This window comes from Anolis sagrei, chromosome 7 (assembly GCF_037176765.1).
Source record: "Anolis sagrei isolate rAnoSag1 chromosome 7, rAnoSag1.mat, whole genome shotgun sequence".
NCBI classification, from domain to species: domain Eukaryota; kingdom Metazoa; phylum Chordata; class Lepidosauria; order Squamata; family Dactyloidae; genus Anolis; species Anolis sagrei.
The window spans coordinates 41,624,237-41,637,595 of record NC_090027.1 but is presented as its reverse complement, the minus strand read 5'-3'; the positions used below and the strand labels follow the sequence as shown (position 1 = coordinate 41,637,595).

Sequence of the window (13,359 nt, the reverse complement as noted above, 5' to 3'; positions counted from 1 at the left end):
TTTTATGTGCCTGTTTGTTTCCCCTCTGTGGTTTTGCTGTTGTAATTTTTGAGTTTTTTAATACATAGATGCAGGCGAAACGTCAGGAGAAAAATTGCCTCCAGGACATGGCCATATAGCCCGGAAAAACCTACAACAACCCAGTGATTCCGGCCATGAAAGCCTTCGACAATACAACAAACTCAACGTTCACGTCGCTCTGAAAGGCTTTGTCAGATAAGAGGCAAGAGTGGGGGGAAACAAAACCAATTTTTGGGCTTTGGGATATAAGGTTTGCTTCAAGGGAAAGCCTGTTAGATCAGGCATCGTTTGGAATTCCTGTTCATGTGCCTTGGAAATCCTGTTCAAGGGGTCTTGTTCTTATAGAGATTTTTACCATTTTGCTGTGGTCTAGCACCTTCTGGATTATCTTTGTAACCTGTTGATTCCTGTCTGGATAAATACTGCCTTGGATTGTTTTTATATCTTTTGCAGTCATTGCTTTGAATTACTGCATTTTACTGATCTTTTACATTTTGAAGTTTTCCTATTTTTACAAGCATTTCTTTCTTCTGGCTGTTTTACTCAGCTTCAATAAAAAGGATTGGGTTTCCACTCAATGTGTGGTGTGTTTTAAAGTCAGAGGGTATTCGTTTCTGTTCTGGAGTGCAACACAATATCTGAGGATGCCTGCCACAGATGCAGGCAAAATATCAGGAGAGAATGCTTCTGGAACATGGCCAGACAGCCCGAAAAACCTACAGCAACCCAGTGATTCTGGCCACGAAAGCCTTCAACAATACATAAAACATGAACCCATTGGACTACCGGTTTGGAATGTCCATGAAATGATGAATACGGACACAAGTACACAATTTGCATAAACATACACACAAAAGAAAAAAACCCAGACATCTGTTACACCTTTATCTTTTATCTTTCTCTCTCTCTTTTTTAATAATGCAACTGTGTAAACAATAATCAGAGACTCAAACAAGTTTCCTAGGCTGAAGCGTCGTTGCTTTGTTAATAGCGGATGCGCTTGGGCAGAGGAGGACAGACTCTGGCCGGTCTGAGCTTACGGGCTGGAGCAGCCCCGCCAGCAGCACCATCGTTTGGGGGGGAAGGGGTCCGCTCTTAGCAGGGCGAGGAGCAGTCACGGGAGCTCATGCGCCAGCATCCTTCCCGGGATGCCCAAGGGAGCCATGCAGCAAGAATCGGCCGGGAGACGGCTACCGAGAAACCTAAAGAGGCTTTATTGCATCCCATCAAGATCGCACAAACTTCTCCTCTCCTCCCCAAGACAACTGGGGTTAAATCTGTTGGAAAATCAGGAAGTCATGTGTACGGGCAGGCATGGGGTCCTATGGCAGGAGGGAAGTGTTTTGCTTTTGTAAATGTGTACGAAAAATATATGACCTTCTTCTCCTACATGAATTCCTGCATCAACTTCATCCCTGGGTCCTGTACAGAGTAAGACAGACCTTCTTAGGAGCCCCCATCTTTCATGAGCTCTGAGCACTAATAGTTTATCACTCTGACTTATTAACGTGGCATTTAAGGTGTGGTACAGTGTTCCCTCGCTTACCGCTGGTGTTACGTTCCAAGACCACCCTCGAAAAGTGAAAATCTGCGAAGTAGGGACGCTATATATGTATATCATGAGCTCTGAGCACTAATAGTTTATCACTCTGACTCATTTAAGGGGTGGTACAGTGTTCCCTTGCTTGTCGCTGGTGTTACGTTCCACGACCACCCGCGAAAAGTGAAAGTCCGCGAAGTAGGAGCACCCGCAAAAAGTGAAAATCCGCGAAGTAGGGATGCTATATATGTATATATGTGTAATTATGTAAATATGTGTAATTAGGCAGACAATGACAACGACAATGTTGACAATTAGCTTGGAAAATGGTTTTATGGAGTACTCAATCATAGAATTCAGCCAGATAATGGTCACCAGACTGGTAATAACTTAGTAGATTGTAAGTATATTCTTTTAATGTTTTAATTATTATAATTATTGGTGATTTGAATTTTTATTATGTGGCATCGAATTGATGCCAATTGGAAGTCGCCCTGAGCCCCCCCCCCCCCAAGGGGGTTGAGAAGGGCGGGGTACAAGTGTTCGAAATAAAATAATAAATAATAAGGGCACAGGGGGAGGGTGGAACCCCCTTCCACACCCCATCGTTGCCAGGACGTGGGATTAAAACGCCACTCTGGGCAACGGCAACCATTCATAAACTGGGAGGCAAAAACCTGCAAAACAGTGAGTCCGCAAAACACGAAACGCAAAGTAGCGAGGGAACACTGTATTGTTTAAAGGGGAAAATGGTAGGGAAGGTCTGTGCATCCACCTAGAATAGGCCATGAAGTGGCAATATTTAGTGTAAAGCTTCTTAGAATCATAGGCTACAAATGGGTTTTGCGGCATCTCATTTAGCTCCTTGACAGGGAACGCAGGAAGTTCCTCAATTAGAATCTGAGTGGGAATCCAGGGTTGCAGTTGGATCTATTTCCAGATCAAGATTACCCGATCCAGCTTCTACTGGGCTCTTAGTTTGGAACCAGAGAGAAAGATGGTCTCCAGGCTATTCTGGACCTCCTTTGACATGTTTTGAAGGACCTCCAAGGCTGTGCTTGGTTTTGGACATTCTCTCCAGCCTCAGTCCAGAATTTTTGGACAGACGCGAATCAAGATGGAGGAAACTGTCACTCAAGGAACTGCCTTAATTGGCCAAGTGGAGTGGATTGCAGTTGGATCTATTTCCAGATCAAGGTTCCCCAACCCCAGCTTCTACTGGGCTTTTAGTTTGGAACCAGAGAGAAAGATGGTCTCCAGGCTATTCTGGACCTCCTTTGACATGTTTTGAAGGACCTCCAAGGCTGTGCTTGGTTTTGGACATTCTCTCCAGTCTCAATCCAAAATTTTGGACCGAACTAATCAAGATGGAGGAAACGGTCACTCAAGGAACTGCCTTAATTGGCCAAGTGGAGTGTTTCAAGTAACCTTTCCATGTCGTAAGAGGATGGAGAAGCATCTCCATGCCCTTTACAACTCCTCTAGAAGCAGGTCCTTCAAGAAGACTGCTCCACCCATTGCTTGGTAGTAGTGAGGAGCTACAGCCCACAGTGAGCATGTTGTCAAGCATGGAGGATGAGAAGAAGAGCACGTGGGCGGTCTTTCCAAAATGGCCACTGCACACCCATGGTGAAGATGTGCGGAAGCTATTGAGATGTCATAGGGCCGGTCATGCAAACTGAGCAACACTGAAAATAAAATGTTAGCATGCACTTGCATGAGCTGCACACCAGTGAGTGGGGTCTTTGTGTGTGGGAACCTCTCCTAAAGGAAAACCTGGGTGGACTAATGGTCCAATGAGAATCTTGCTCTATGTAAGCAGCCTGCATGGCTGAGATCCTATCCAAAGCTGGCAGAGTGTAAAGGCTCCCCAGCGTACATTTTGCCAGATTATGAACTGTCAGAAAGGGAGGATGGAGAGATCACTTGGCAGGAGCTCAACCACTTCTAACTTTCACTTAAGGACTTTGCTTCAGTGGTCACCTTCCTTGGGACGGAGCTCTGGCCGTTTCTCAAGTTTACGCAAGGAGATCCCAATACCTCCTTACACAAGCAGCTCCTTCCATTTGCCTGGCAGTGCAATGACCTGGTTTAGAGACCTGGTCCCATACCCAGAGTATTGAACCAGGTCTCTAAACCAGGTAATTGTATCATTGTACTGTCAGGCAAATGGAAGGAGCTGCTTGTGTAAGGAGGTACTGGGATCTCCTTGCGTAAACTTGAGAAAAGTACAATCACTGGGGCAATCCTGGCACGCTCTCCCAATAGGATCTTCAGTAGACTGTTTAAACTTAGGATGAAGCGAAAGTGGCCTGACCCTGTAATAAATATTTTGAACATTTTTCTGAACCCTGGCCAGCAATCCCAATGTTCTGGACGAATATGTGAGGACAGACACCATGTGCATGCAGATAATGGTGGTAGGGAAGCTGTCTCCATGCAGCAGAGCTCATGCTTTGCAGGGTTTGGGCCCTAAACAGTCAAGAAGGAATAGAAAAAGTGTAAACACGGGAGGGAGGAGGGGTTCCAGCATGCTTTGGAGCCCCTGCAGATGAGGGTACATGTGTGTGACAGAGGGCTAATGCAAAGAGCTGTTATAGGGACCAGAGTTTGGCACACTTTTTGTCTCTCCTTAAAAACACGCCCTAAAAAGGGGCCAAGAGAACCACTCAATCATGCCAGGAACATCTCACTTAGGGAGAGACACCAGAAGGACCACCAGTTGGGATTGCCATCATCAACTGGAGGCAAGGTTGCTGGCTGAAAAATAAATCTGCATTGAAGGGCTTTCTCCGCAGCCACTGTCAAGCGGGATGAGGCAGTGACAGAATCCTGAAAAGGTGCAGTTGGGGAGTCCTACTTTTTGAACGCTGCTGCAAGTTTCAAATTAGCTCATCAGGGAGAGGATCCAGCAGATCGTCTTCTGCTTGCTCTTCCGCTTTCAGGAATCTTCAGCTTGAAGCAGGACAGTCCATTCTGCAACCCAGAACGCTGCTACGATCCCTGGTTGAATGGCTAGGTCTTGTCTCTTCCTTGCAGTGTATTGGGAATGCACAAAAAGGGTTTCGCGGAAGGCCAGGGGAAGGAGCCTGGGAGTCCCCACAGCCCTCTGCACCAAGCAGGATTCCACCGATTTCCCAATGAAGAAAGATGGGAGCCCTCAGATAACGTACCTCCTAAAGATTCCCGGTACAGGAAAACTACAGAAATCTTATGGAGGCCACGAGAAAAGACGTGTTTATCTACATGAACAGTGAGTAACATCAAGGTGAGAAATGTGTTAGCCTATGTTTTGGACATTTTATCACATTTTTTGTTTCGTTTAGAACATTTGCTCGACTACTGGTAAATATGAACAATGAGCGAAGTGGGAAAGGATCTCAGAGGCACAGATCGGAAACACGACTCTTCCCCCTTGGAATTCGAAAAGTGTTTCCAATCCGATCGGTTGTTACATCCAGTGGCTGAAACTGGGGGGCGGCAGGGACACAAAACGGGGTTTTGGGGTGGGGAGATGCCCAATTTACATCTTTTTTTTCCCCTTCCTCATTACACAGTGGCAAATCTTTCCGGGAAAATTGTGTCCTGCTCTTGATTTCCCGACCCTCGGAAGAGACACACTCCTTGGACCCAAGGAATTCTCTCTCATGTTCTGGCCTCGGTAAGGCCACTGGGGTCTCAAAGAGCAAATTTCCTTTTGACGCTGTGGTTGTTCAAAAAGTTTCTAACAGAGCAGAAGCAGAGCTGCGGCGGAGAAGAGCAACGAGACCAAGGGAGACGAGGCCGCCGGGCTTCCCAAGGTCGCTGCAGCCGCCGAAAAGGGATTCCCAGCCGACGGGAAGAAAAAAACGGACGGGTTTTGTGTATCAAAACAGAGATGGGCCCCGCCGGCATGATCACCATCAACAATATTGTCAAAATAAAAACAACAACAACGAAAAATCGGTGCATGTGGCAAAGTGGATGTTTCCATTGGGATCCAAAGTGACATGTATGACGACAGACATAGGAAAGGAACGGGGGAAGGAGAGGAATCGTTGGGAAGGGGAGGAGAAAAAAAAAATAGAAAGACAGAGAAAGAGAGAGAGAGAAAATAGATAAAAGAAAAAAATAGGTCATAAATATAGAAAAAACAAAGGTTTTTTTTTTAACTTAGTATAAATTAAAAAATGTCCAAAAGGTTAGAAAAACAGAGCAGCGGCAGCAGCGGCAATGATAATGGAGAAGCTGGAACGGGGAGTTAGCAGCGAGAAGGAGAGAGTCAAGGAGGAACGTGGCTGGCAAGCGAACAGAGGACACAGAAACCACTAATGCAACACAGGATGCCAGGTGAGGAGGATGGAGAGTTGCTGGCGGGATTTCACAAGGGACACACACACTCGTGTTCCAACAAGGCTGGATGAACCCACCTCCCACCAGCTTCACACTTCAGAATGATCGCTGATCACTGGCCACATGGAGATTTGCACACAACCCTGAGAGCATGGGCAATAAGATCCTTTCTCCTCTGATGTTGGACCTTAGAGAGGTGATTTCACCCCACAGTCCTCAAAACAGCATGCTCCCTCACCATTCCAGCTGTGGTGAGATTTGGGTTGCTGTAGCCCATCCCCAGTTGCCATACTGAGATCTGCACACAACCCAGAGAGCATGGGCAATAAGACCCTTTCTCCTCCGATGATGGACCTTAGAGAGGTGATTTCACCCCCAAAGTCCTCAAAAAAGCATCTCCCTGATCATTCCAACTGTGGTGAGATTTGGGTTGCTGTAGCCCACCCCCAGTTGCCACTTTGAGATGTACACACAACCCAGAGAACATGGGCAATAAGATCCTTTCTCCTCTGCTGATGGACCTTAGGGGTGGTTTCACCCCACAGTCCTCAAAACAGCATGCTCCCTGGTCATTCCTGCTGTGGTGAGATTGGGTTGCTGTAGCCCATCCCCAGTTGCCATACTGAGATTTGCACACAACCCTGAGAGCATGGGCAATAAGGTATTTTCTCCTCTGTGATGGACCTTAGAGGTGATTTTACCTCACTGTCCTCAAAACAGCATCTCCCTGGCCGTTCGAGCTTTTGTGAGATTTGGGTTGCTGTAGCCCATCCCCAGTTGCCACTTTGAGATGTGCACACAGCCCAGAGAGCATGGGCAATAAGATCCTTTCTCCTCTGCTGATTGACCTTAGAGAGGTCATTTCACCCCACAGTCCTCAAAACAGCATCTCCCTGGTCATTCCAGCTGTGGTGAGATTTGGGCTGCTGTAGCCCATCCCCAGTTGCCACATTGAGATTTGCACACAACCCAGAGAGCATGGGCAATAAGATCCTTTCTCCTCTGCTGATGGACCTTAGAGAAGTGATTTCATCCCACAATTCTCAAAACAGCATGCTCCCTCACCATTCCAGCTGTGGTGAGATTTGGCCTGCTGTAGCCCATCCCCAGTTGCCACTTTGAGATGTGCACACAACCCAGAGAACATGGGCAATAAGAACCTTTCTCCTCTGCTGATGGACCTTAGAGAGGTGATCACTCTGCTGTAGCCCATCCCCAGTTGCCACATTGAGATGTGCACACAAGCCAGAGAGCATGGGCAATAAGATCCTTTCTCCTCTGCTGATGGACCTTAGAGAGGTGATTTCACCCCAAGGTCCTCAAAACAACATCTCTTTGGTCATTCTAGCTGTCGTGAGATTTGGGTTGCTGTAGCCCATCCCCAATTGCCACATTGAGAGTTGCACACAACCTAGAGAGCATGGGCAATAAGATCCTTTCTCCTCTGCTGATGGACCTTAGAGAGGTGATTTCACCCAACAGTCCTCAAAACAGCATCTCCCTGGCCATTCCAGCTGTTGTGGGATTTTGATTGCTGTAGCCCATCCCCAGTTACCACACTGAAATTTGCACACAGCCCAGAGAGCATGGGCAATAAGACCCTTTCTCCTCTGCTGATGGACCTAGAGAGGTGATCACTCTGCTGTAGCCCATCCCCAGTTGCCACATTGAGATTTGCACATAGCCCAGAGAGCATGGGCAATAAGACCTTTCTCCTCTGATGATGGACCTTAGAGAGGTGTTTTCACCCAAAGTCCTCAAAACAGCATCTCCCTGGTCATTCCAGCTGTGGTGAGATTTGGGCTGCTGTAGCCCATCGACAGTTGCCACGTTGAGATTTGCACATAGCCCAGAGAGCATGGGCAATAAGATCATTTCTCCTCTGCTGATGGACCTTAGAGATGATTCCACCCCACAGTCCTCAAAACAGCATCTCCTTGGTCATTCTAGCTGTGGTGCAAAGCTACCGCCACTTGAAACGGCTGATGTGCCTTCTCCTAACTAAGGTTTCCCCATGAATGGATCCAGAAGAAGACTGGTTGTGTCCAAGAGGGTCCAAGTTGGGAGGTGGAGATCATTAAAGCATCTTTAAACCACCTGGGAAGACCCCCAAAACCAGGCTTCTCCTCATTCCATCCAGCAACAGTCTTAGGGGCAACCTCTCTCAACTGGGCTTCTAATCGTCTCACACCCCTCGCTCTGCTCATTCTCCCCTCGTTCCTGACTGCATTCCTCTTGCCTTCTGCTCTCTCCCCACTCAGCCCAGGACAGAAGTGACCTTCCTTCCTCATCCACAACACACTCAACTTTCTGTGAACCCATTTGAATCAGAGTGTACGCTTGAGATCCCCCAGCCACAAAAATTGTCCTTCAAACAGATGACAGCATGAAGCATTAGAGCAACTGGCATGACAAAACAAGAACATCAGTCGTTTTAGTATGTTACTGAGGTCCCAGCAAACGAGATTTCTCTTCAGGAGCGGGGGCATCTTTAGGGCATTAAGTGTCCTCCTTGGTCCGTTCCAAGACTTGAAACAAACCTTCTTCCAGAAGAAGTGGACTATGCCAGTCTTGGCTTGCAATAAAGTGAGTCTGTGCATGGCTCGCAATGACTCTCCTACTCCACTGCCTGTACTCTTTATGACACATGGCAAAATGAATTAAAATGCAGAACAGGTAGAAATATGGAATTAGTTTGCACCATAAGATGCATTCTTCTTGGCACAGAAGAAGGGGGTCCACAAACTTTTTAAACAGAGGGCCAGGTCACAGTCCCTCAAACTGTTGGAGGACTGGATTATAATTTGAAAAACACATGTGCACTGCACATGTTTTATTTGTAGTGCAAAAAACACTTAAAACAATACAATAATTAAAATGAAGAACAATTTTAACAAATATAAACTTATTAGTATTTCAATGGGAAGTGTAGGCCTGCTTTTGGCTGATGAGATAGGATTGCTGTTGTTGTTGTGTGCTTTCAGGTTGAACCTGAGCAAGGGCCAGGTAAATGACCTTGGAGGGCCGTATTCAGCCCCCGGGCCTTAGTTTGAGTACCCATGGTCTTAAGGTGTTGATCAATACCCCCAAACAGTGTTTCTCAAGTGTCAGAAAACCCTGATTAGAAGATTCTTGCAATCTGGCTTATTGTGTGAAAAATTCACACTTGGCACTTTTTTGTGCAGAATACAGTAGCCGCTATACTAGCAACAATATCCTCTATGGATAAATCAATCCTTCTACATAGAAAGGTTGTTTTCAGTGCTGAAAATGCTGTTTCCTATACCGATCCATGTGATTTTTGTGCACAAAAAGTGCAAACTGCATGTGGAATAAGTCCAAGCTGCAAATACACCTGGAAAACCAAAGACTTTCCATTGGAAGAAAATTGATGGAATTACTGCCTGCTTCCTTTGAGAAAGAAATCAAAAGAACTGCATCTCAAATGGCATCACACGGTGATGCATCAACTGCCAGCCTGTGGTTTCCCGTCCTGACATACATGCCTCTTTATGACGATAACAAAAAACCAAACTAGCAAAGCCCTCACGAGCAATGCATCCCTTGACTGCTAATGCTGCATCTCTCAATGGCCACAGTGAAAAAAGCCAGAGTTGGAGGACAAAGGGAAAGCTCATCACCAATCACAAGCTTGGCCACGGTAGTCCACGCTTTGGTTACATCTCGTATAGACTACTGCAACGCTCTCTACGTGGGGTTGCCTTTGAAGACTGTTCAGAAGCTTCAAATGGTCCAACCAGGTTGTTAACAGGAGCGGTGCTCAGCAAACACATAACTCCTCTGTTGCGCCGGCTCCACTGGCTACCAGTCTGCTACTGGGCACAATTCAAGGTGCTGGCTTTGGCCTATAAAGCCCTAAACGGTTCTGGCCCTGCTTATCTGTCCGAACGTATCTCTCCTTATGAACTATTTAGGAATTGAAGATCTTCTGGGGAGGCCCTGCTCTCGGTCCCGTCTTCTTCACAAGTTCGGTTGACGGGGACAAGAGACAGGTCCTTCTCAGTGGTGGCCCCTCAGCTGTGGAACACCCTCCCTAGGGACATTAGATAAGCCCCCACCCTAGAATCATAGAATCAAAGAGTTGGAAGAGACCTCCTGGGCCATCCAGTCCAACCCCATTCTGCCAATAAGCAGGAATATTGCATTCAAAGCACCCCTGACAGATGGCCATCCAGCCTCTGTTTAAAAGCCTCCAAAGAAGGAGTCTCCACCACACTCCGGGGCAGAGAGTTCCACTGCTGAATGGCTCTCACAGCCAGGAAGTTCTTCCTCATGTTCAGATGGAATCTCCTCTCTTGTAGTTTGAAGCCATTGCTCCATTGCGTCCTAGTCTCCAGGGAAGCAGAAAACAAGCTTGCTCCCTCCTCCTCCCTGTGGCTTCCTCTCACATATTTATACATGGCTATCATACCCTCTTAATATTTTGTAAGCAAGTCAAAACCTGGCTTTGTGAGCAGGCTTTCTCAAATGCAGTGTAGCGGATAACTTCTTGACCTCGGAACGACTGGACAATTGTGATCAGATAACGATTTTGGTATTGCGATGCGGAGGATTTATGCTTTTATTGATCTTATTTATGGAATTTTATGTATGTGACATGCTTTTAGCTGTTTTTATATTATTGTGCCATTTTGTAAACCGCCCTGAGTCGCCCTCGGGCTGAGAAGGGCGGTATAGAAATATAGTAAATAATACATTTGTGTTGTCAAAACCAGGACATCCAGGTCGCAAGGGAAATCCTTAAATGGCCAAAAACACACCACGAGGAGTTCCCTCTGTCCTCAATGCTCTGGGATGATCCCACTTGAGTGCCATGTGTTACGAAAGCAACCATATGTCAAGGACTTGGAAAACCAGATGGATCCTACATGTGTTTGCTACGTACAAGGCTGAGTCATTAAAAGCTTTAGATGGGTAACCAGTTATGAGGATGACTGTAAGCAAGCGACTTGCCGGGTGTTTCTATTCCCGGTCCCGTCCCCACCACTTTCCTCCCGCTCTGGAAAAAGACACCCTCAAGCACATTAAGGGATGTGGTGCTGTTGCATTAATTCCAAGCAGAAAAACAATGGCGGAAAGAAGCTGGTTAGGGCTCTACCTGGGATGATGGTGGGCTGCGCGGAAGTCCTGAAGAAGACGTAGGCGGCCTGGGATTTCCCTTGCTGGTTTTCCGCCGTGATGGAGACCTCGTACTCGGCGTTCCAGTCCAGAGACTTGAGCATGACGTGGTCGCTGCCCGAAGGGAGCCGGATCTCGGGCTTCCAATCCGAGGACTGCTTCTTCAGCAAGACAGCAAATAGAAAAAGCAGGGAGAGGAATTCAGCCACAAGAACTTGAGGTGGACAAGGCCATCCATTTGTCCTCCGAAGCACTTTACATTGTTTTAGGTCTGCTTGTATGTTTTCCACAAATGCCCCATCACTTTTTCGCCCATGTTCCAGCATTATTCTCGATTTCAATTTCACATTTGGCCTTACCATAGTTTTTAATTGTGTGTTGTCTTATTGTTAATGTTTCGTTATTTTATTGTGCATGTTTTATTTTAATTGCTTGCATTGTTGTTATTATTGCTTGTATTGATGTATTTGGGCTCGGCCTCATGTAAGCCGCACCGAGTCCCTTGGGAGATGGTAGCGGAGTACAAATAAAGATTATTATTATTTTTGGGTTGTTGTAGGTTTTTCCGGGCTATATGGCCATGTTCTGGAGGCAATTTTTCTCCTGACGTTTCGCCTGCATCTATGGCAAGCATCCTCAGAGGTATTGAGGTCAGTTGGAAGTAGGAAAAAGGGGTTTATATATCTGTGGAATGACCAGGGTGGGACAAAGGACTCTTGTCTGCTGGGGCTAGCTGTGAATGTTTCAGCTGATCACCTTGATTAGCATTCAATGGCTTGGAAGTGCCTGGGGGGGGGGAATCTTTTGTTGAGAGTGATTTTATGTGTCTGTTTGTTTCCCCTCTGTTGTTTTGCTGTTGTAAATTTAGAATTTTTTAATACTGGTAGCCAGATTTTGTTCATTTTCATGGTCTCCTCCTTTCCATTGAAATTGTCCACATGCTTCACACTCTGCTCGCTAATGAGCGGACGCTCAAGTTTTGTATCCTGTTTGTTTTTGGGTGCTCTGCTTTATATGTCAGGGTAGTTTTTCCCTAAACGTCTTCTCCCCATTTTTTTCCCAGGGACGGTTGTCATTTTCGCTCAGACCCAGTTCTTTACCATGAAGAAACATAGCTAGTTCTTTATTAAATTGTAAACAACCCTTTTGTGATGTTTTTAAAGATTAGACTGCATGTTTGCCTCCTAAACTCTGAATTCTTTACAGCCACATCACACAGCACTTCATGCTCTGCTTGCTAATGAGCTGATGCTCAAGTTTTGTATCCTGTTTGTTTTTGGGTGCTCTGCTATTATTTTAGGGTAGTTTTCCCAAACAGTCTACACTGACTTGCAGCATTTTTCCATTGATCTGGATCAGAGACTTTCCTAGATGTACTTGAAAAGTTGAAACCAAGGCCATTTTTTAAACAACTGAAGATCCTTCCCACACAGACTTCTAAAAAAACATAGCTAGCCTTTCAAATATATTTTTAAACACTTCTAAAAATAGCAAGGACTACTATAAAATGCCCCTTATTCAGAAACTATGAAAATATTCCATTTTCCTTAACATCTGACTTTGTACAAATGTAACTGTTAGGCTGTTTCCACTCAAATCATAGCTTTGCTTAAGATAATAATAATAATAATAATAATAATAATAATAATAATAATCTTTATTTATACCCTGCCCAAAGGAGACTCGGGGCAGCCAACATGAGGCCAAGCCCCAAAATAATACATAATAATAATAATAATAATCTTTATTTATAGCCTGCCACCATCTCCCCAAAGGGGATTCGGGGCGGCTAACATGAGGCCAAACCCAATAATAATAATAATAATAATAATAATAATAATAATAATAATAATCTTTATTTATACCGTACCATCATCTCCCCAAAGGGGACTTGGGGCAGCTAACATGAGGCCAAGCCCCAAAATAATAATAATAATAATAATAATAATAATAATAATAATAATAATAATAATCTTTATTTATACCCTGCCACCATCACCCCAAAGGGGACTCGGGGTGGCTAACATGAGGCAAAGCCAAAATAATAATAATAATAATAATAATAATAATAATAATAATAATAATAATCTTTATTTATACCCTGCCACCATCTCCCCATCATCATCATCTTTATTTATATCCCACCACCAACTCCCCAAAGAGGACTTGGGGCAGCTAACATGAGGCCAAGCCCAATAATAATAATAATAATAATAATAATAATAATAATAATAATAATCTTTATTTATACCCTACCATCATCTCCCCAAAGGGGACTCGGGGCGGCTAACATGAGGCCAAGCCCAAAAATACAATACAGCAAAGTT

At 45.3% G+C, this 13,359-nt stretch overlaps 1 protein-coding gene across 22 annotated transcripts in view; it reads right to left on the bottom strand.

The window, feature by feature from the left end:
* Positions 1-13,359, bottom strand: part of NCAM1 (neural cell adhesion molecule 1) — a 366,996-nt gene that overhangs the window by 25,298 nt on the left and 328,339 nt on the right. For 9 of the 22 annotated variants that reach the window (XM_060787043.2, XM_060787049.2, XM_060787050.2 and 6 more), the window contains one exon: positions 11,013-11,190. In XM_060787043.2, the coding sequence (XP_060643026.2) occupies positions 11,013-11,190 (178 nt within the window). Of the gene's footprint in view, positions 1-4,779; positions 5,366-11,012; positions 11,194-13,359 lie in introns of those variants that run through there. The other 13 variants (XM_060787042.2, XM_060787046.2, XM_060787044.2 and 10 more) reach the window with 2 other exon arrangements.